The 23,461-nt window shown below is 39.3% G+C and overlaps 1 protein-coding gene across 7 annotated transcripts in view; it reads right to left on the reverse strand.

Annotated features, from left to right (window-relative positions):
• The window catches only part of ATP11A (ATPase phospholipid transporting 11A), a 138,528-nt gene that overhangs the window by 32,630 nt on the left and 82,437 nt on the right, over nucleotides 1-23,461 (reverse strand). For all 7 annotated transcript variants that reach the window (XR_008462331.1, XR_008462330.1, XM_054162851.1 and 4 more), the window contains exons 6-17: nucleotides 20,997-21,125; nucleotides 20,416-20,519; nucleotides 18,986-19,036; nucleotides 15,379-15,443; nucleotides 13,120-13,201; nucleotides 11,703-11,853; nucleotides 10,381-10,578; nucleotides 8,105-8,278; nucleotides 5,181-5,344; nucleotides 4,853-4,924; nucleotides 3,032-3,105; nucleotides 2,702-2,805 (exon numbers count right to left, since the gene is read on the reverse strand). Coding sequence is in view for 5 of the 7 variants with exons in the window: in XM_054162851.1 (XP_054018826.1) it covers nucleotides 2,702-2,805; nucleotides 3,032-3,105; nucleotides 4,853-4,924; nucleotides 5,181-5,344; nucleotides 8,105-8,278; nucleotides 10,381-10,578; nucleotides 11,703-11,853; nucleotides 13,120-13,201; nucleotides 15,379-15,443; nucleotides 18,986-19,036; nucleotides 20,416-20,519; nucleotides 20,997-21,125 (1,368 nt within the window). In the remaining 2 variants the exon portion in view is untranslated. The remainder of the gene's footprint in view (nucleotides 1-2,701; nucleotides 2,806-3,031; nucleotides 3,106-4,852; nucleotides 4,925-5,180; nucleotides 5,345-8,104; nucleotides 8,279-10,380; nucleotides 10,579-11,702; nucleotides 11,854-13,119; nucleotides 13,202-15,378; nucleotides 15,444-18,985; nucleotides 19,037-20,415; nucleotides 20,520-20,996; nucleotides 21,126-23,461) is intronic.

Consider the following 23,461-nt stretch of genomic DNA (forward strand, 5'->3'; position numbering starts at 1 on the left):
TCCTCGAGAACAGAAACAGTGCAGTGACCTAACTGGATGTATGAGATTACTAGGGAAAGAGAGTCAAGGTAAAGGTTTCCTTCCCTATGTGTACAATTAGCCAGGATGAGTCTAATTTTTATGTCTTGTTGCACCAGAGACAGGGACAAAACATCAGAGTGTTGAAAGTGAAAAATCTGTCATTTCAGTCAGCTGAAAAATACAGTTTAGCTGTGGGCATTTCAGACTGGACCAGATTCTTGGACTGTGTGATGAGTTAAGAAGGGGAGCATATAGTCTGCTTAAGGTGGGAAAAAACTGCTACAACACTGGAAAGAAGTTTGTCACCTCAAATATATTGCCTCTCACAATACCGGTTACGTGGTACTTTATCTTCTTAAACTTTAATCCAGAAAGTATAGTTATTTATTATCAGCCCAAGAAGTATTAAAAAAGAGCTATGAGAATGATTGCAGGACTTGAACACCTCTCCTATGAAGAGACTGAGAGACCTGAGGCTGTTTAGTCTTGTGAATAGAAGGCCAAGAGTGGATTTTATCAACATCTATAAATATCTGAGGGGTGAGTATCAAGATGAAGGTGATGGTCTCTTTTTGGTGGTGCCCAGTGGCAGGACAAGGAACAACAGATACAAGCTAGAACACAGGTAACGCTTTACAGCGAGGGTGATGGAGCGCTGGAACAGGCTGTCCAGAGAGCTTGCAGAGTCTCCTTCTCTGGAGACTTTCAAGACCTGCCTGGATGCATTTCTGTGCAGCCTGGCCTAGGTGATCCTGCTTTGGCAGAGAGGTTGGATTTGATCTCTGGAGGTCCCCTCCAACACTGACATTGTGAGTAGCTCGAGCCTTACTATCAATAAGGACAGGTGCCAGGTAGCTGCCTGTATCTTCTTTCAGCAGCTTGTATCTGTAGGAGACAGCCCTATTTGAAGTTAGTCAGGATGAAGAATTAACTGTTGGTCTGGATCTCCCTCTTGACAGACATTGGATATACACTATGTAAACACTTGTTTCAGTTTCATTAACCTCCTTCACTTGTAATTGTCAGACAGGTGTTTCATATAGTAGAACCTCACAAAGCATTTTCATAAGAGCACTGCAGGTACTTTTTCACATGCCTGTTAAAAATAATTTGTTTTCAGTTCAAGCACTGTCTGCAAGTAAATGTTATCCTATTTATAAGGTTGGCAGTCACATTGCATTGTAAAGCATCTGCATATTTTTGGACATACCAAAATTCAGTATTTTACAACTCCAAATACTTTTGGGTAAAATCAAATTCTGAATTTCTTTTAAATGTGATCATGCACTTCAAAGCTAATTTTCAGCAAGCAAAAATGTAAGTATAAATATGATCACTGCACTGTTTCCCCATAACAAGTGCATTCGTCACTACATTGTGCTCTAATGGATTTTCTCCTTAGCTTGTGAAGCAATCAAAGGCAGCAAGTCACAGCTGCTATGGCTAGGGATTGAAAGCAGAGATGAAATTTTCAGTGAACTTTTTCACTTTTCTTTTATTCAAAAGTTAATTCAAACCACCACAGTGCCATACTGCACTTTGGTATACAATAATCTTGGTGCCTGTGAAGATGAATCTGTTACCAGATCAAGCAGGAGGTCAGAACACTTAATGCTTTTTCTTTTTTGACATTGATATAATAGAATCATACAACAGTAGGAGTTGGAAAGGATCTCTGGAGATCATTTGAGTTTTGAACTCTCCAAGGAAGGAGACTCTACCACCTCTTTGGACAGCCTCTTCCAGTGCTCTGTCACCCTCTAAGTAAAGAAGGTTCTCTGTAAGTTCAAGTGAAATCTTCTATGTTCCAATCAGTGCCTTTTCTTCCTTATCCTATCACTGGCCACCACTGAAGAGCCCAGCCCTATCCTCATGACCTCTTCCCTTTAGATATTTGTTGGGGCTTGGGCTGTCTTGAAGCATTAGCATAAGCAACTAATGTAGAATGACATAAGCAGCTAATTTAGAATGTGATCTATGATAGCTTTGTTCAGAATATGTATTATAATAGCCTTGTAAAAGAACATGAACTGCTGTTCTGATAAACAACCATTGGGAAAGTTAGCAGTAAGACGACATTGTAACACAACAGGGGATGTGAATCTGGGATTGAGATTCAATTTGCACAAATGTCAACAACCAACCAGACTGATCAAAAGGGTGCATGGACAGCTCATGAGGATGCAGAACAGCCATACTGCAGAATAGTGTGAGTATACAATATAAAAGTAGAGCTGATAGTTAATGAAATTGAACAATTTATGCATCATATTGGCATCGTGTCATTCTTGTTCCCACATAGTCTTAAAAGACCCCAGTAGATATTCATATGCCTTTATAAAATCCCCTCTCAGTCTTCTCTTCCAGGATGAAGAGCCACAGGTCTTTCAGCCTTTCCTCCTCACAGAGATGCTCCAGCCCCCCTCTGTGGGACTCTCTCCAGTAGTTCTCAGACCCTCTTAAACTGGGGAGCCCAGAACTCGACACAATACTCCAAGTTCAGCCTTACCAGGGCAGAGTAGAGCTGAAGAACCACCTCCCTCAACCTGCTAGCCACACCATTTTTTATGGACTCCAGAACACAGTTGGCCTTCTCGGCCATGAGGGCACAATACTGGTTCATGGTGAACTTGTCCACCAGCACTCCCGTATCGCATGAACAGACAAAATGGAATCTTACCACTGCATTGCGTTCAACTCTGGATCGTATTTGTTCAATTTTGCCTTCTTTAACTCTAGGAAATATGGAAGAATCTGCTCCCTTACAAAACAGAAATATATCACCTAAAAAAAAAAAAAAAGACAGCATAGGGAATTCAAAATCACCAAGTATGAGCCTTCAAAAAGACGTCTTCCAGCTGTTTTATAACACCTACACTTATGCTAGTGCAGGTCCCCTTCTTTTATAAGGAAAAGTGCATAAGCTGTGGTTAATAACTCTTTGATAAACCTGAAATAAATCCAAGGGAAACAAAACCATATGAGAGGAAATAGAATATGACAGCCCTACCTGTTGAAGATTTAACAATTACGCTCATGCGTCGTCTCACAGAATCAAAACTCAAAACCTCTAATAATTCAAACCTGAAACAGAAAACAGAGTATTTTTTTTAAACAACTCTGCTTTTCCAGATCCCTGAACAACTTCAAGTATATCAATTAAAACATGACTTCTAACATGGCAAATTATGCACTACAGAATATGTAAACTAGTATAGAATAAACCAGCAGGTTACAAACAATAATTGGGAAACCTGCAGCTCCTAACTACTTGCAGCAGAATTTGTCTGTGTGATGCTCCTAAGTATCTTTGGATATATAGTCCATATAATTTATTTAGTCAGAAGACCAGAAACCTTGCAATAGAACATTATACTGCTTATAAAATAGGTAAATTCCTATCTATATTAGCCAGGCATAGCCTTGGAACTTGAAATGAGTAAGTGGTTACACAGAAGTCTTTATTACTTATTTTGACTATTCCTATCTCACAGAAATGCTCAACTATTTTCATGAATCTGTGCTGTCAAGTTTTTCAAATTAAAAACTTCTTACAGTTCTTCTTACAGGCTTTATATTTGTGAGGTTTTTATTTTTTTATTTTTTTTACTTATCCTACATTTACTTATCCTACATTTACTTATCCTACATTCCTTTCCTCTCTAGGAGGAAAAAATTAACACAAGCTCCTGTTTCTGGGTAATTCATCAGCTCGTATACTTTTATTATTTACTGGCTTACCTATATCCCTTTTTCTAAGAAAAAGGCCCCCTTACCCAGCAGAAAGTCAAGCATATCAACTTCATTAATCTCAATCTCTTCAGGATTCATCTCTGTTAATATTTTGCTTATAAAACATATGTGCTTATTTTTGTAGATCATTCAGTTCCAAGGCTGAATGATCCGACGGCCTAAGATTCAAACCCAGGAAAGGCCACAGTATTTATTTCATTAAAAGCCACAACAGATTCTAATAAGAAGCTGGATCAAGCCTTAGTCTACAAACTGTGGTGCATTTTGAAGAAAATTCCTAGTAATTACAGTGCTCTCATTAATCACCAATTAATACTGACTCCAGTTCTTATGAATTGAGCCATAAAAGTCTGAAGTAACTTTCGGGAGAAGTCCTTCACAACCTCCTGAAAGGGGGGAAAATAACAGCAGGCTTCCTATATTTGTGTCCAAAAGTGTCCCTGTGTAGTTAGAATACATACGCAGGAAGAGATAGATATACAATGGCCTTAACCATTAGACATCTACAGAAGCATAAGGTAACATTTTCCTACAGCTGTCCTGCTTAAATTTTAATGAAGTTTTTTCTCATATTGTGGTCTGCAAGATTTATTCTATATGTCAAAAGAAAATGACCTAAAAAAAGCACAGTTTAAAATTTTCTTTGAACCTGCTACAAAAATGTATTCTGTAGATATTACCCTCATGTAAATTATATGGATTATTTGTGAACAACAAATGGTGCACACACCATCTTCGGTTAAGAAAATAGTACTTAACATATAACAAAGGAAAAATATCTGTAGTCTCTAAAGCTCTTAGGGACTATTAGATTAAGTCATGAATCCCACACCACTCCTTTATTTTTCTATTAATATTTCATATTGCATATACTGTCAAACTAACAGACTAAGTGAAAATACAGAACTACAAGGTCGATCTATATTATAAATATTAGTACACTGTAACAGAAAAATAAATGGCCTACTATTTTGGACTTTTTTGAATTAAAAATTAATGCCTAGGGAAAGGATGATTTATTAAACACATCAGTAAAAACTCCTCATCGTTCTATTTTGTTGTATTTCCAACCACTCACTTCTCTATGTTATTTTCCCGATTTAAGATCTCCATAAAATTGTCCTTCAGCCTTAGATAAGTGTAACCAAGTCTGTAAAATGAAAGAGAACGAATACAACAAATACATCATTACCCATTTGAAGCACGTCATACAGATTTAAGACCAAGTGTATCTTCTGAAAAAACCCAAACCACTGTTCTTACTTCATATATGAATACAAAATAGTATGACTATGTTAAGAAAATCACCAGGCTCTAGACGAGTTGATTTTTTTTGTTACTACGATTTTTTTGTGCTGAAAACAATTTCAAACTTCAGTGATTAGATCTCTAGATTACACACATACCTCTGGATTCCCTCAACTAAAGCAACTTCATCAGGTGATGATGAAATGTATATACAAGACCTTCTTGAGAGATGGTTTTTCTTCAATCCATCTACGCTGTCATCATCTTTTACCTGAACAGTATGGCAAAGACAAAGAGCTCGGAAAAATAGTTCCTCTCTCTCCTAAAAATAAAAAGAATGGTTGTTATTGTGTGATCACTTCTAAGTGTCCCTTTGAAAACTTTTCTTTTGGAATGCTAGCAAAGTCACTGATTAGTATTATTTGTTATCAAATAAAGGCAGTGTCACAGGTCACCTGCCCTTTAGGGGGAGCCAAGTCTTTCCCAATTGTAATCATACAACTGCTTAATAGCTGCTACTGTTACTGGTATTACCATGCAAGTCAAGCTGCTAATGCCCAGAAAAGACAGCATGGATCTTTTGCCTCCTGAGTGCCTGGATGTGGCTGAAGTTTGGGGCTTTTTCTACTTTAATTAAACTTGAACAACCTGCATTAAATACTACTCAAGGACAGTTTCAGGAGTCCACAGAGAGGGGCACAGTACCTGGAGAAAAAGGTTAACAGGGCTTACACACTTCAGTTTAACACAGCTTGAACACCTCTCAAAGCTATATAAAACAAGTGTGGACATTTTGGCAGCTGGAGCCAGTAACTTTCTACAAAGTTTCAGATGGCTGGTAGAGATAGCTTCTGACATCAGAAAGAGACTTCTATTTCATGGATACCTGTTTGTGTTCTACTTGTTTCTTTGTGTCTGAACCTTATTCTTCTGACTGTTCAAACTGTTGTTGCAGCCACTGTCTTACTGAGACACACGCAGAGTGCATGGGATTGCAAAATACTTTCTAGCTGGCCAACTACAAGATGCAAACTTGTTTTTCTATGTGTGCCATGAACAACATCCTGAGATGCTGGCACCTCCTACTGGAGAATGATTTGAGTTTATATACCTGGAGAGACTCAACTGGTTAAGTGATTGATAATAAAGAGTATATAAACAGCCACTGTGAGTAATAGATTATACTGGGGAATTAGGGTTTCTATATGGGACTTCTGCTTCTGTTAAGTAGTTCATCTCACAGTATCACCAAGATTGGAAAAGACCTCAAAGATCATCGAGTCCAACCTGTCACCACAGACCTCATGACTAGACCATGGCACCAAGTGCCACATCCAATCCCCTTGTGAACACCTCCAGGGACGGTGACTCCACCACCTCCCTGAGCAGCCCATTCCAATGACAAATGACTCTCTCCGTGAAGAACTTTCTCCTCACCTCGAGCCTAAACTTCCCCTGGCGCAGCTTGGGGACTTTTTCTGTTAAGGACACCCTAAAGCTCAGTAATGCTGGGAATTCTACGACGCAGTAATAAAGGACTTCTGAGATTCTCTGCCCTCTGCATTTCTGGAATCTAACTATGCAGCAGGGGTTTCATGCTATATTCATCACGCAATGGGACCCCATTATCAGGGGTTAATAGAACTACATCAGCACCTCAGATTGGGGGAGTGACAGTCTGTGTTGCTGTAATTGCAAGATTAAAACACAATGTACCTTGGGACCACATTCTGAGAACCACAGGTAAGAGTCATAAGGCTGTTGAATTACACCAACTGAGGTCAGAGTGGCTGGAGAGCAGCCAGGCAGAAAGGGACCTGGGGGTAATGCTTGATAGTTGGCTGAACATGAGACAGCAGTGTGCCCAGGTGGCCAAGAAGGCCAATGGCATCCTGGCCTGCATCAGCAATAGTGTGGCCAGCAGGAACAGGGAAGTCATTCTACCCCCATACTCAGCACTTGTTAGGCCACACCTTGAGTACTGTGTCCAGTTCCAGCTTCCTCAGTTTAGGAAAGATGTTGAGTTGCTGGAACGTGTCCAGAGAAGGGCAACAAAGATGGGGAGGGGTTTGGAGCACAAGCCCTATGAGGAGAAGCTGAGGGAGCTGGGGTTGTTTAGCCTGGAGAACAGGCGACTCAGGGGAGACCTTATTGCTGCCTACAACTACCTGAAGGGAGGTTTTAGACAGGTGGGGGTTGGTCTCTTCTACCAGGCAACCAGTGCCAGAACAAGAGGACACAGTCTCAAGCTGCACCAGGGGAGGTTTAGGCTGGATTTTAGGAAGAAATTCTTCACAGAAAGAGTGATTGGCCATTGGAATGGGCTGCCTGGGGAGGTGGTGGAGTCATCATCACTGGAAGCATTTAAAATAAGACTGGATGAGGCACTTTGTACCATGGTTTAGTGATTAGATGGTGTTGGGTGATAGGTGGACTTGATGATCTCGAAGGTCTTTTCCAACCTGGTTAATTCTGTATTCTGTATTTTAAGAGGATTTGTTTTGCCACGGTGAAGGGTATGGCCAAAGTATGATTTAAGATTGTATTGATATAGATGAAAATATGTCCTTTGGCTATAATTTACATCCTGCTCATCCACTGATGTATGAAGTCTTCTTAATTCTCAACTAACTTTGCTTTACACACAATAAAAAAGACACAGGACATAAATGCTGTGTGTAGCACATTTTAGATATGGCTGTATTAAGTGACACTTAAAAGTAATTTTATTTGACCATAAATTATTCTCTGGCCACATCTTCACTTAGCGATGACTAAGTAAGTGTTTGCACTGAGTACTCATTTTCCCCCTTGAGGAGTTTCCTGCCTTCATTTTCCTATTGTGGCTAATATTAAACAGAAACCATATATTACACTTCTTCAGCTATTTACCAGAAAAAGTTCTGTAAATCTTACTCTAAATTAGGAAAGGAAAATGTCTCTGTTGTGATGCATTTCCAGCAGTTATCTACTTTGATTAGTGAAATCCAGAGATGTTATATTTCTATTATTCCCTTCATCAGCACAGTTCAATTTTCATGTTTCAGTGTGTAGACCAAGAACATACAAAGAGTCATCATACCTTTTCACTTCCTCCTGGAGAAGAATCGATCATATCGATGCCTGTACAATCATGAAGAATTTGGCCATTGCAGATAACATGTGGTATATAAATGTGCCCTTCAATGCAACACTCTACAAATTCCATATTGTTCTCAGTTAATGTTCCTGTTTTATCTGTGAAGACATACTCAATCTGCAAATGAGCACAAATTAAAAAAAGCAGGAACATGAACAGAGAGTTTTCCAAGTTTTCTTAACACAACCAGTATTATTCCTGGCCTGCACCTTCCATCAAAGATCCATATCCTTAGGCAGGATCTTTCAGAAAAGTAAGACAAAAATTTCTTTTGGTAGTCCACAGACTTCCACAGACATCTGGGTTCTGAAAGACTTTTATCACACAGTAGTAAAGGTAACTTTCGCCTTGTAACACATCTAAACTTTCACTCTTCTCTCAAGCGCCTTGTCAACGTCTGGTTGCAAGACAGATATAGAAACAAAACGCACAGAGATTCCATTTCCCAGGGATTGTTACTTGATGTGTATGCCTGGATTTGGCTCAGTTACTGTCAGAGTAGTCCTTAAGGTAGTAACAGAATTCTCCACTACAATTATGTCAGTTTAAATGAAGACTCTGAACAAAAGTTCACACACAGTTATATATGTGGGCATTGTTAATGCCCTGGAAGCATTCCTTTTGTCTCAGTATTGAATCTTTCATTAATTTTATCTTTTACAATGAGCCCCAGAATTTAAGGGTAACAACATAAAACAATAAACAACATTAAAAAACAAAACAAAATCAAACCAAATTGGAACTATAAACCAGATCAGCTAGATCAGCAGAAGCTCAATTTTGGAGCCACCAAGAGCTGGTTGCCCAGTCAGTTGAAAAGGTTTTGGTTATCTTTAGAGAAGGAGACTTCAGTCTGCCTGGGCAACTCAGTAACCATGACAGCAAAATAGTGTTTCCATTTCAGACGGAGCCTCGTGTTTCAGGTTGTATGCATTGCCTCTAGGCACTGGGCACTACCAGAAAGCTCCTGGCTCCATCTTCTTTGAACCCTCTCTTCAGGTTCTCATATACATTGATAAAATCCTCTGCAAAACCTCCCTTCTCCAGGCTGGACAGTTGCAGCCATCAGAGCCTGTCCTCACATGAGAGATGCTCCAGTCCCTTCACCATTTTTGTGGCCCTTCACTGGACTCCCTCCGATACGCCCAACAGTGCAGAGCAGAAAATGCAGCTCTCCTCCCTTCACCTGCCAGCAGTACTCTGTCTAATGAAGACCAGGATACCAATTCGTCTTCTTTGCCACAAGGGCACATTGTTCAACTCGGTATCCAGCAGCACCCCCAGGTCCTTTTCTTGCCAAGCTGCTTTCCAGATGGGTGGCATCCGAGGTATACTGTGCCACATCATCCAGATCATAAACGATCAGGATTAGATTGTATTGATTGATTGCATTGATAGTATTGATCTCTCATGTACACCACTAGACTTTGCACTGCAGAACATCACACTCTCTACATGAATGTTCAAGCTGTTTTCAGTCCACCTGACTGTCTGCTCATACAGCCCAGAATTCAACTGTTTCTGTAAGAGGATCTTATGGGAGACAGTGCTGTCTCCCAAAATAAGACCTTCACCCCACCTTTTATCCAAATAGATATATGTCCCTGAAAGCTTAATTACAAGTTGGGATGCGGAAATATAATGAAATACACCGCCATATTAATTTACTTGAAAACCTATGAAAATCATCTGAAAAACATTCATACATATCTGTGGCAGTGATGATTTTCTCAACACAGAATACTAAAAAATTTTTTCTTCCTCCCTACCACCCCCCCCCCCCCAAAATGAGACTGACAATCATTTTATGGGATGAAACAAACTTGTATCTAAAGATCTGCTCTCAGTATAGTCAGATTAAACGCTGGGTGCTTTTTGTTTGGGTTTTTTTGGTTGGTTTGGCTTTTTTTTCCTTTGCATCTGATTTTCACTCTCAGGAACTTAGATGCTTATATATTCTCTCTCTCTACAGTCAATAAAGAGAAATCATTACTGTCTTGAAGCATTTATCCTTTACTAATACAGTAATAGTAACTGACTTCCTCTGGGTGAGAAATCAGAATATTTAATTCTAAAATTAAATTTGAGGTCTGATTTTTCAAAAATTAATTGGGACTAAAGAAAATGCAAACTAAAGAACTAAAAAATTGAAGTGACAATTTTATAATTAAAAAAATATGGTAGGAAAAAAAATAAAATCATCATTTGATGACATTTACCTGTCCCAACTCTTCATTGAGGTCAGAAGTATTCACCAGTGGTCCTTCACCTGTGTCCTCATCAAACATTTCCTCATCCCACGTAAGGAAATAAGAACCTAGAAATTTCTGCATTTCCACAGTGACATACATGGATACAGGAATAATGTAGTTGAAAAGAACCATGAATGCAAGGAAGTCTGTAAAAGCTCGAAGAAACTGCCAAAGAAACAAGATGAACATAACGATTTTTCATGTACCATCAACCCCCAAAATATGACTACATACATTTGTAAATTAACTTTGTCTAATAACTTTCAAGCAGGAAGCAACACCTTTCACAGCTCACAGTTCAGCACAGGATGTATACCTTCATGATTTTTAACAACTAATGTGGCATGAGAAAAAATAAAAATCTTGTTTTAGATTTGTAGTTTTCTTTACAGTCAGAGATGCAGAATATAGCTACGCAAATGCTGCAAAGTTCTAGAGCAACTAGTATTCGAGAATGGAAAATACGGAAAACAATAAAATGTGCATTCTCAACACAAAAATACCATAAAACTACAGTAACTCATTCAAAGATTACCAAATTACCTAACTTTCAGGCAGCATTACATGGAGAATAACCTGGTTTGATTTTTTTTCAGTGGCGGAGGCTTGCTGGAGGTGTAGTCAGCCTGCTGAGCAGGTTGAGATAGTGTTAGCGGTAATAATGAAGTATCTAGAATATGCCTGGTTGTTATGTGCTCATCATTCATTTAAAGTAAAAAAGGAAATCCTCCCTATGTCTGAAAGATTCAGTGATTATGCTTTCTTTGGTGCTGCATTCAGTTCATTGCTTTGTATCATCGGGGTATCTGTTCCGGACTATATCTTTGCGCCCATAAGGGCACCAGGCACCGACAGCTGTTACTGGTCTCTGGTACTTACACCAGAGTTACAGAACTGTAAGAAACTAAACTTTTGAGCTGCATTTTTACACAGATTCCTACAGAGGATTCTTTTGAACATATTAGCTATATGATTGCCAACAGCTGTGGGATTCCTCTCGGTCTGTAACAGGGTAGTTCTTCAGTAATTCACATAAATGACAGGAAACTCTGAAATGCTTTCATGAGGCTTTTCATACTAAACCAGACGTTTTCTCATTAAATTCACACATACAATTTAAGTACAAATATTTAACACACAAGCTTTCTACAAATATACTGTCATCACTGTATAGCACAAAAAAGCAACACTTTAATGGTAAACAAGTAGGCTGTATGTACTTTTCAGTATGGTTATTATACATTAAGGTTTAGTGATCTTTTTCTGATTTTTTTAATTTATTTTCATACCAAATTTCTTTTCCTTTCTGGCTCTGTTTTCTGATTATACCATGGCTCATCACGAAATGGTTCACTCTGCCAGACATACTTCAGGACAGTATTTATTAGTGCTTTACTGATGAGTATACAGAGGTATACAATAAGGAATACATTCATAGATCTATGAAAGGAAAGACAAAATAAGAATTTCATTAGTATATAGCCTACCATTTAATAAAAAATGCTAGACCTGTGCTTCAGTCCAACATTTGTTGCAAGTCTAACAACGCTATGATGTTAGTAACTTTTCTACAGTTCTCTTAATGAAGAAAAATTAAGACCATTTTCTATTTAAAATGGTAACTGCTATAATTGTATCCAAAATGTGTGTGATACATTACCAAATCTAGCATCTTAATTGAAATAATGGCATAGATGGAACCATAACAGAATAAATAGGCTTACATCTGCAGACCTTCTCATGCTGTCTCTCTGAGCCAATATAAAAACTCTTACCTAAGTACTTTTATAGAGCTATAAATCAATCAAAACCATTTTGCTATGTAGACATCAGTTTTTCAGTATATGTCACTTTATACATATGTTACATTTTAAGTTTATATTACAGTGTAATTGTAATCACTTTCTAGCAGATATGAAAAAACAGAACAAATTATATTTTCATTAATAATGGGCATGAGCTAAAATCCGTATGTCATACACCAGTAACAATAGAAAGCAATGCATCATCATTGCTCACCCACTGCATAAGAGTATCAGCTGATCACTCATCAATCTTGCCTTAACCAATGACACTCTCTTGTTTTTGAGAAGACTGGACACCTTACACGGTGCTGATAATTTCAGATAGCAGAGTAGTGCAGGAAAATTAATCTATTTCTACCAAATAAGCAACAAATGAGAGCTCATTCATTGAGGATAGCTGTGTCTTCTTTTCCCATCATATATGTTCGCATAGTACTTTAAAGTTCAGTTGAACTAGGGAAAACCTGCTACAGACAGATAGGCTTTGTGTTACTGTAGCTGATCTGAAGTGCATCCAAAAAGTTATTTTTATTGAACTCAAGCCTTAATTGCAATGCAAAGGACTGTTAGGGTATTGAAGCACATAACCCTGGAAAACTGTCAGTAGGGGTACTCCAACCAGTGCAAGAAAAGTCTTACACAGTAGCAAAACATATGTTGAGAAGGTAAGCATTGAATTAAGGTGGCTTTTTAAAAAACATGGCCCTATACAATTGATTTTATAAGTAACAAAATTAAGGGGAAAAAAGGGAAAATTTCAAGTCCCTCTACCTCTTCTTTAAATTTAAATAAATGAAACAGACTGAGAAAGAAAAAAAAAGTCCCCTCTTATTCCCCATTCAAACCTGCAATTTCCACCCCAAAATATGTCCACCCCCAAAATTAGTATTAGAAAGTTTACTTTTCTACAGCAGATCGCTTCTGCGACTTTGACTGGTAATTTAACGCCATTTTAGTCTCCATGCCAGTGTAGATAGCAACACCTGAAATTAAACAACTTGCTTTAGTAAAGATTGCACAGTACAGTAACTTCAAAAAAGCACAATTCGTTACATTACTCTTGTCATTCCTTTAATTCTCTGTAGTCTGAAGGAAAAAACAAATATATTTGGATGATAATCAAAAGCTAGAAATTACTTCAATATATTGGTACCTGGAGGTAAATCTTAATGAGCATATACAAATCATTCCAGAGCAGTTCTGGGTCCCTCAGTTTAGGAAAGATGAGTTGCTGGAATGTGTCCAGTGAAGGGCAACAAAGCTGGGGAGGGGTATGGAGCACAAGCCCTATGAGGAGAGGCTGAGGAAGCTGGGGCTGCTTAGCCTGGAGAAGAGGAGGCTCAGGGGAGACCTTATTGCTGTCTACAACTACCTGAAGGGAGGTTTTAGACAGGTGGGGGTTGGTCTCTTCTACCAGGCAACCAGCGCCAGAACAAGAGGACACAGTCTCAAGCTGCACCAGGGGAGGTTTAGGCTGGATGATAGGAAGAAATTCTTCACAGAAAGAGTGATTGGCCATTGGAATGGGCTGCCCGGGGAGGTGGTGGAGTCACCATCACTGGAGATGTTTTAGAAGATGAGGTGCTTGGTGCCATGGTTTAGTTGATTAGATGGTGTTGGATGATGGGTTGGACTTGATGATCGCTAAGGTGTTTTCCAATGTGGGTAATTCTATTCTATTCTATAGTTCCCAATTGCTAACATGTTCCTACGTATCAAAGTCAAACCAGGGCTGAGTTATGAATAAATTCCCTTGCGTTTTCAAATTTCTGTTTAGGCTTCAGTTTTAAAACCTACATCATACACTGTAAAAGAAAATCCAGATAGTGCTAAACTACAGGGTACATCCAAAAAGATTAGAAGGCAAACATCAACTTTGCTTACTTCAGGAAATTTAAATAATTAACAAAAAGAGTGATATTACCTATTTCCTATTAATAACACAGATTGAGAGATGGCCTTAAAGTGCTTATGAAACCAGCACACTTGTACTGTGCTAAAAAAGATTGTTTAGGATATGGATTGTGCTGAGGGAATACATAGAATACATACATGCATACACAGAATAAACCAGGTTGGAAGAGACCTTCAAGATCATCGCATCCAAACCATCAACCAATCCAACACCACCTAAACAACTAACCCATGGCACCAAGCCTTCTCCTGAAAACCTCCAATGTTGGTGACTCCACCACCTCCCCAGGCAGCCCATTCCAATGGGCAATCACTCTTTCTGTATAGAACTTTTCCCTAATATCTAGCCTGAACCTCCCCTGGCGCAGCCTGAGACTGTGTCCTCTTGTCCTGGTACTGGCTGCCTGGGAGAGGAGACCAACATCCGTCTGTCTACAACCTCCCTTCAGGTAGTTGTAGAGAGTAGGCAAACAGTGCATGCATTAGGCAGACCAGAATCAACCACTTGTATTAGGAACATCACTGGCCCAATACACAAGTTGACAGAAATACTAAAACCATTCTGGAAGTATAGCAATACTTATTACATAATAATTAGTTCACCTGTTTTAGATTACAACTAAAAATAAAGAGAACAAGTTTAAATTAATGTATATTTTTACATTCTTTTTGCAGAAAAACTTGCAAGATTATACAACTACATACTACTCCCACTATGCTTTCTTGCAGAATTACCAAAAATATGTATCTCAGTTTGTACTTCCTAGTTCTGCTAAAACAGTCAAACACATAAAACATACTGTTAATAGAAAGTCTAACAGAAACTCTAATTTCCATCAGGAACTGTTTTAAGTGTTTGGGTTTTGGTCTCCCAGGCATATTTGTATCTGCTTGGAGTATCTGTTTAACAAAGGAGCAAAGAAGATTTAACACTTTTCAACAGGCTCATTAAGTGCTTTGGGACAAGAAAAATTCACAGTGATTGTTCAAAATGCGTATGTTTACTTTTAGAAGACGAGTCATCATCATTAATCCTTGAAGACAAAAACTATAAAATCCCCCTCTCAAAAATGTCTGTAGTTACTATATACAATAACTTTGCTGCAATTGTAGCAACAGTAGACCTTCCTAAAAAGTTGTAAATCAAGTAAGCAACAGAAATCATATGCTCAGTAGTAAATGTAGGTTATAGCCTTGTATGTTTATTACCTTAGGGTCCATTTAAATAATCAATATAAATATTTACCAAATACTTTTTCTGTATTCTTTAAAGTGGCTCCTCTAAGAAGCAGATTTTCAGATCCTAATGGCCTGCAAAATAAAAGTGGTACAAAACAAATATTAAGAAAGAAAGAGCAGACTTTTTAGTGGAAGCCAGATAAAACAGGACATTAGTTTTATTCCAGCATTTTAATTTCATGTAGCAAAATTACTAGATATATTTAAAGCTCTGTAAGGATTTTTTTTGAAACACAGATGCCTGTATATTAAGCTCATAATTTCACAATTCAAATCTTAAACCAACACATCTAAAAACTATGTATGTAGGCACCCAAATATTCATCATTCTAATTACAAGGTTCTTAATTTTTTTAAATACTGGTTGAAGTCTTCTTTAGGCTTATATAAACTAAGTGCCCTGCACATTCAAATTACTTATTAAGGACAATGTACTCTTCCATTTAAAGTATAAATGGCATAGAAGGTATTGCTCAATACACTTCAAAGCACAAAAATTAATATAGGAAAAATAATTTATTAAGGATTAAAGTAATTAATGTGAAGATCCCCATGCAGCTGAGAATAATACTTTGCAGCATATGTAATACAAATCACCCTATGACTGCAAAACAAGGATTACTTTACATACAGGCAGCAGATTTGTCAGACTATCTACACAGCAATGGAAAAAAAAATACAAAACACAACCACCAAGAAGTAACTTCAGTATTTTTGAATGTTACTGTTGTAGTTTGAGCTGGGTGCCCCCCTGGTGCATTCACTTCCTGTGTCCAGAAGTCCAGCCCAGAGGGATGGACACAAGAAATTGTGTATTTCCTACCATAATTCTTTGCACCACTATAAGATCCAGTGCGGAGTCTGGCACTTCCTCTTTCCTTCCCTCTCCGAGACTTGGTAACTGGGGGAGAGATCTCCCGGCCATGGGCCTGATTGGGCCCAAGGCCACAGGGGGATGGGCAGTCTCAGGCCTGGCCAGCTGAGACTAGCCCAGCAGAGGGAGGGGGAAGAAGGAGCCCTGGGGGTTTTGCATGCACCCTCAGGTGGGGATGGGATCTTTCTTTGTCACTGCGCTTTGGGTTTTCTGTAACATTCACTGCTTTCTATTTAAACTTTCATCACTTTTGCAATCCGTTTGCCTGAGTCGTTATTTCTGCCTGTGGTGGGGAGGGGATCTGCCCCAACCCATTACATTTTTGGCGCCCAACGTGGGGCCAACTGCAGCTCGGATTGCAAAAGATGGAGAGTTTAAATTTAGTTCTGGGCGTCGGTTTGGGTTTGGAAAGTTGGGGCTCAGGTTTTGTGTTACCGGGGCGACTGTGTGAACTCCTGTGGGCTGCAGAAGGATACCTGGTGCGTAGCTGATGGCATGGAATTCCCTACTGTTGTTTGGGAACAGCGAGGGGTGGTTCTTTCTGTGACTTTCTGCCCAGGGTAGCTTAAGAATGCTCGAGTAGCCTAAGAAGGCGAGACCTGCCTTCTCCTCGTTCTCTGCGGAGCGGCAGGGAGCGGAGGAGGGGCAGCGGCAAGCAGAGCGTGGTCGGCCCGCGGCCGCTGCGGGGAGCGGACACCCGCGGCGAGCGGGCAAGCGACTGCCGGAGGTGACTCGGACTCTGCATCGCGGCGACAGAGACGGCGGGGGCCGGGCCGCGTTCAAGCGGCGGCGGCGGCACCGCCCGAGCCGGGCTGCGTTCAGGCGGCGGCGGCAGCTGTAAATCTTTCCCTGGTGTTTTCGGACGTGTTCCGAAAATGGCGCCGAGCACCTGGCTCCGCCTCCCTGCTTCTTCAGTGGGCTGTGGCGCAGCTCCTCCCTCTTCCGGGGGTGGAGGTTGTGCAGCCGGATGCGGTCCTGCCTCGGTACGCGAGCGCCCAGCGGGGGGTGCGGAGTGCCTCTGACATGCATCCGTGTAGCTTTGGTCCGCGTGAAAGCGGTTGGCTGCGGCACCCTGGATGGATTGAAAAAGGCAGTCGTGGAGCCGGATTGTTCCGACTGGCCTGCCCCAGGGGTGGAGAATTTGCCGCTGAATATGAGAGTAAAGGCTTGGCTGAGAAGTTGTGAGGTATTTCCAGGTGACCAGGATGTCCCAAGGAGTCCACAAGGAATTCACGCTGCAGGAGAAGGACTGCGTCGCTGGGAGGTTCCATCACATGAGGAAGAACAACTGGAATGGACTGATGCTTGAGCCTGAATGAGAGACTGTTTGAGTGGACGCCCAGATGAAGATATGGACTCTGCCGGACATGTCATCAGAAGTTTTCTGATCTGATGATGTGTTTGGGTGCAAGGATTATGGTATGAAATACAGGGGTGGCATGTTGTAGTTTGAGCTGGGTGCCCCCCTGGTGCATTCACTTCCTGTGTCCAGAAGTCCAGCCCAGAGGGATGGACACAAGAAATTGTGTATTTCCTACCATAATTCTTTGCACCACTATAAGATCCAGTGCGGAGTCTGGCACTTCCTCTTTCCTTCCCTCTCCGAGACTTGGTAACTGGGGGAGAGATCTCCCGGCCATGGGCCTGATTGGGCCCAAGGCCACAGGGGGATGGGCAGTCTCAGGCCTGGCCAGCTGAGACTAGCCCAGCAGAGGGAGGGGGAAGAAGGAGCCCTGGGGGTTTTGCATGCACCCTCAGGTGGGGATGGGATCTTTCTTTGTCACTGCGCTTTGGGTTTTCTGTAACATTCACTGCTTTCTATTTAAACTTTCATCACTTTTGCAATCCGTTTGCCTGAGTCGTTATTTCTGCCTGTGGTGGGGAGGGGATCTGCCCCAACCCATTACAGTTACTGAAATTATTCTTGTGGTATGAAACCCCTCAAAATCAGAATACTCTAAGCAAAACAAACACACACACAACCCCAACAAAACAACACCACAACAAAAACCAGGGCCCTAACTCTGATGTAAAACCTGAAATTAGTTTCATTTAAACCAGTGGAATGATGTTATATGATTCAGAGTGCAATGATGCTATATGATTCAGAGTGCTGTCAAAGGAACCCAAGACTGAATGCCACAGATTTTCTTCTCATCTTAGACAAAGATCAATTTATTGCTGTTAAGATTAAAAGGTACTTTCCAATTATTTCCCTTTCCTCTTCCACACAAGTTCATGTCTAACCAAATTTATTCAAAAGAATCTTTTACATGAAAAAGGGGAAAAACGTTTTCATAGCATGCTGTGGTCTAGGATATCACCCAAGTGAGAAACATTCCATCCTAATGCTCTGCCCTCTGTGGCAAGGACCTGAACAAAAGCAGATAGTGAAAGCTTCTTCCTTGCTGGTAGACAGAAGATCCTAGGCAGAAAGGACAAAAAACTCATCCTTCTTTTGTACTGCTTAATTTTTCTTCTCTGTTTGCTGGACAAGGAATGTCCTGGGCTACAGACGGCTTCCCGAGCAGAAAGCACCATACTCTCTTCAGGATGAGCCCTACCTACTTGCACAGGAGGCAGACCCTTGCAGGCACCAGACCCAGGATAACAGACTGCTGTCTCCTACACCACATACAATATGCATCTCCCTGGATGTTACCTTCCTGAACACACAGCACTGTGGACATTTCCTTAAATTTCTAAGAAGAAAATGAGAGAAATACAGAATTACTCCTACCTTGCAATAGGCTCGTTCCTGTCATGGTAAACATTTATTCGACCAACAAATCTGCAAGAGAAATAAACAAGTAGTTTATCAGCTCTGCTAATTTGTGTAAGAATACATGCATATATGACCCCAAAACTCAGTTATTTTAATGTACATTACAAGGGCATATAATTCTCTGCATATATATACTACATACATGTTTACAAACATATTACTCTCACTTCTAAAAATATATGTAATAATAGATTAAGAAGTATTTTCTAGAAAGTGTTTATTGCAGTGACCAGTTTCCAGCTGAACATAAACAAGAAATATATAGATACATTAAAAATACACAAATGCAAAAATATTATAAACCAGGAATAAATCTTCTAACCAGACCCATTATCAAGAAATAACAAGAAATCTTTCCCTAAACTACCTGTAATGAGCCAGTGTAATTACTATCCTTTGCATAACCTAAAACTTACAACTGAGTTCAAAACTAAATAAAAACAAAGTCAATAAGCAATTTTCCCTCTGGATATCCCCAAGTACAGTTTCCCTATGTGGTGAGTTGGGTTCCTGGATATCAACTAGGCATCCCCTAAGCCTCTTGCTCATTCTCCCTGCAGCAGGATAGAAGAGACAATTGGATAAGTGGAAGTGACATGAGTTTAGTAAGTGACGGGGAAAAAAAACGAGAGACTCAAAGGCAACCTATGGGTTGGACGCGATGATCTTGAAGGTCTTTTCCAACCTGGTTTATTCTATGTATTCTGTGTAACCTCTCCCCACATCCCCTAAGCAGACCAATGCCCAACCAGTCTCCAAACAACAACTACTTTGCAAAGACTACCCTCCTCGAGCTTTACTGCTGAGCATGACACTATATGGCACAGAATATCCCTTGGGTCAACTGAGGTCAGCCATCCTGACTCCCAGCCTCTTGCCCACCCCCAGCCTACTTCCTGGAGGGGCAGAATGAGACATATCTTGCTAAACATGATGGTTTCATACTATCATTATCTAATTTCTCAAAGCATGTTGGGTGAGGTCAATCACTGATGACAACAGATGTAAATTCATATTTCAAATAGTCTTGAATACTTCAAAAATTTGCAGCCTCTTGGTGGAGATGATTAGTGTCAATATTGCATATTACTAAATTTGTGGTTTATTTTTTCTCTTAGGTTTAAAAATAAACCTAAATTCTACAATTTTGGTCACTCATTCCAATAGATCATCTTGTGCACCCCTCTCTCTGGAGACCACTGCCCTGGAATTGACCAGTGAACTGCCTGCAGGAAAAGAGCATGGATGGAAGACTAACCTGACTTCAAGGTCACCCTGGGGCCCACACTCACCAGGCAGATGCAGCCACTATCTTTTCATTATGATATTCCTGTAGTTTATTGGTTGGGTACCTTAAATGAAATGGGTAAGAATTATTTCCTTACTTATAAAGGTCAGGCTGAGGTTGTTCACATTCAATGGTAGCATGCAGTGCATCGATTTCTTGTTCACTGTGAAATGCCTTTGTATCTTGAACAGCATAATATGTCTGAAATGAATAAAAAGGTGTAAATAAAATCAGTTAAGGACAGATATAAGAGACATTAATTTGCACACACACACTTCAGTACAAAACAGGTTTACTAGCTTTCACTTAAGAACTCATAGCTCAAATAAGATGCACCTTCAAATGCTCCTAACTGGGCATCTTATATGGTATGCAACTACTTCCTAGCATGCTCACAAATCAGAACACTGTGAAAGCATTTAAATACAAAAATGTTTGTGCATTACTTCTGTAATCTGCATGCCTACACTGGCCACAGACAAAATCATAAGTAAATATATTTAGAAACTTTCCATAAAATAATCAAACCTTAAGGGAAATTAGAGTCAACTGGTAAAAACATAGTTACACAACGTACTCTATTTGCTCATACATATAAGCATAAAGTCTTACAGTGATCTATATAAAAATTACATGCAAAAAGAAAATGTAAGAAGAAAATGTAGAACATTTTATTACTTTATGACTGGATTCACCATCCAAACTAGCTGTTGTAACAAAACAAGTTCCATCTCCTCTACTACTTGATAGAAATATTAAGTCACATGGGAATGTTTCATCTTCTTTTACCATTACAATATCTCCAACCTACAAAACAAAACAACCCCACACAACAAAATTACACAACAAAATAAATGCAATTATCATTTAGGTAGCTGCCCAAATTTTCAACTTGAATGCACTTAGGGTTTTGTTTTCAAATATGTTGAAAATATATCAAATTTTATTTACACCAGGATTTTATCACAAGAGTAAAAAAAATACAGAAATACCTGGAAAACAGAGTAACAACTTACAGAATGACCGAGGCCTATTGTGTAGTACCTTGCAGGATAATAACTTTGCAAGTACTACATATGTTTTAAGAATATCAAAGTCTCAAAACCCCACCAAAATATTTTTCCTATCACTTAAGATATATTACAATATACCTTTACGTCATAATTCATTATCATGCAGTTCAGCTTAATCACGGTTCTTGTGACATAAAGCTAAATTCATATATCCTTAACAGTTGGCAGGATTCAGTTAATTCTAGTTAAGCAAAATGGACTGATAACAATAATCAATAGAAATATTTAAAAATAAAATGTTGACAGCCTAGATAGGATTTACTGATACATACTGAAGAACTAGGATAATGATAACAAATGACACAACTTCTTGTAGATACAAAAAAAGCTTTTAGGCTTTTTTTTACACCAACGGCAATGAAAAATTGCAGATTATATAGACTGTGACTTCTAATGCTGTACAGTTTCCTAATATTCAGTATCCAAACAAAATTTAGAGACACTAAAAACAAACAAACACCCCACACAACAAACCCAACACCCCATAATGACAATTGGCTCCTCCATTTCTTAGGGGCAGGGGGGTGGGGGCAGGCAGGGCCAGGAAGCTACGCTTCTACCTAATAAAGAATTTTGGGCTGAATTTCCTCATGTATTTCCTTTTGACTACGGCTATGTACACTGTGCAGACACAGGAAAGCAAAGCTAACGTCCTTAAAGAGTGAAGGGGTAGATTTAGAAGTGGTGGCAGTGAATGCCCTGATTGGAGCCAGCCTGAACAATAGAGACTTCATCTTGAAGAGCAGCAAAACCCAACAAGTGAGATTAGTGCTCAAGTTGCATTATTCTTCCAGGATGTGTTCTTAAAAGGACTTGCATTTGTTGCATGAAATCATTATGAAAAATGGTGATATGATAAAGTATAATAAAGCCCTCAAAGTGAGAACTTTACCAAAAGCAGATCAAACACTGTTAGGGAATTAACTTGAATAAACTGGTAGCTTGAATAAACTGGAGCTTACCTGGGTGGGCAAAATCTTTTATCAAAACTGGATTGCTAATCTTATTAATTGCTTTTGTTAGATTGCTAATTTTACCCTGCCTGCTTTTGTGTATTATGTGAAAAATGTTAGAAAGATCAATTAATAGTGTGTTCTTGTTAGAAAAACAAAAAGGCAGAAATGCAGGGGGAAGATTTGCCTCTATTAGAATTAGAGAAAGCTATGTTTAGTCTATAGCTCAGAGAGGAATGTAAACACTTTGTAACAAAAGGAGAGAAACTGGGCAGAATTTGGTTGGATGGGTTAAAATGTTGTTTTGTTACTTTGACCTATTATGTGCTTTAATTACATGCATACCAGTAGAAAATAGCCAATTAAGATGCGACACCTATGCTTTCAAAAAGACTATATAACTTTGCTGTGTAACATAATAAACGTCTTGGCCTGCTTGCATCTTGTCCTGAAAGCATGCTTGAGGTAATTAAGACAACTATACAACAACAGTGACAGAAAACCCACTTATTCCTACAACAAACTGTAAGAATACCACATAAATATTTTACTAGCTCTCTTTACTACTGAAAACAAAATTAATTTTATTACCAGCCACCTCAAACACAGTAATACTACTGGAAGTTTAATCTACAGATGCCATAATAGTAAAAATATCAAAACTATTCAGAACATTGACTTTGGTCAGAAGTCAGGAGGCCAGTCTACCAAACAAACCTCTCCTGACAGTGAAGTGTCACTACAAGAACAAGCATGACAGAAAAAAAGAAATTAAGGAAAAAAAGAAAAAAAGAAGAAAAAGCCTGCTGTGTCTGGAGTTTAAGTTACCAAAGAAAGCTTTTACACATCAGAAAGTGAATTAGATCAAATTCACTAAGACAGAAGAACCCTATTACTTTTGATTTTCACAAATCATAGTGTTGAATGATCCTTTATTATTTATTAATTAAATCTAGCTAGGTTCTGTAAGACATGGCATACAAGTCATCCTGCAAGCCAGGAGTTATCTATAATACAACAGTCTATTAAAACAGAAGTTAATAATCTAAACAATTTGCAAAAGAAAAAAAAGGCAGGAATAAGAGGGGGAAAAAAAAACCAAAACCCCCAAAATAAT

The sequence above is a fragment of the Dryobates pubescens genome, chromosome 7, assembly GCF_014839835.1.
Source record: "Dryobates pubescens isolate bDryPub1 chromosome 7, bDryPub1.pri, whole genome shotgun sequence".
Lineage (NCBI taxonomy): Eukaryota > Metazoa > Chordata > Aves > Piciformes > Picidae > Dryobates > Dryobates pubescens.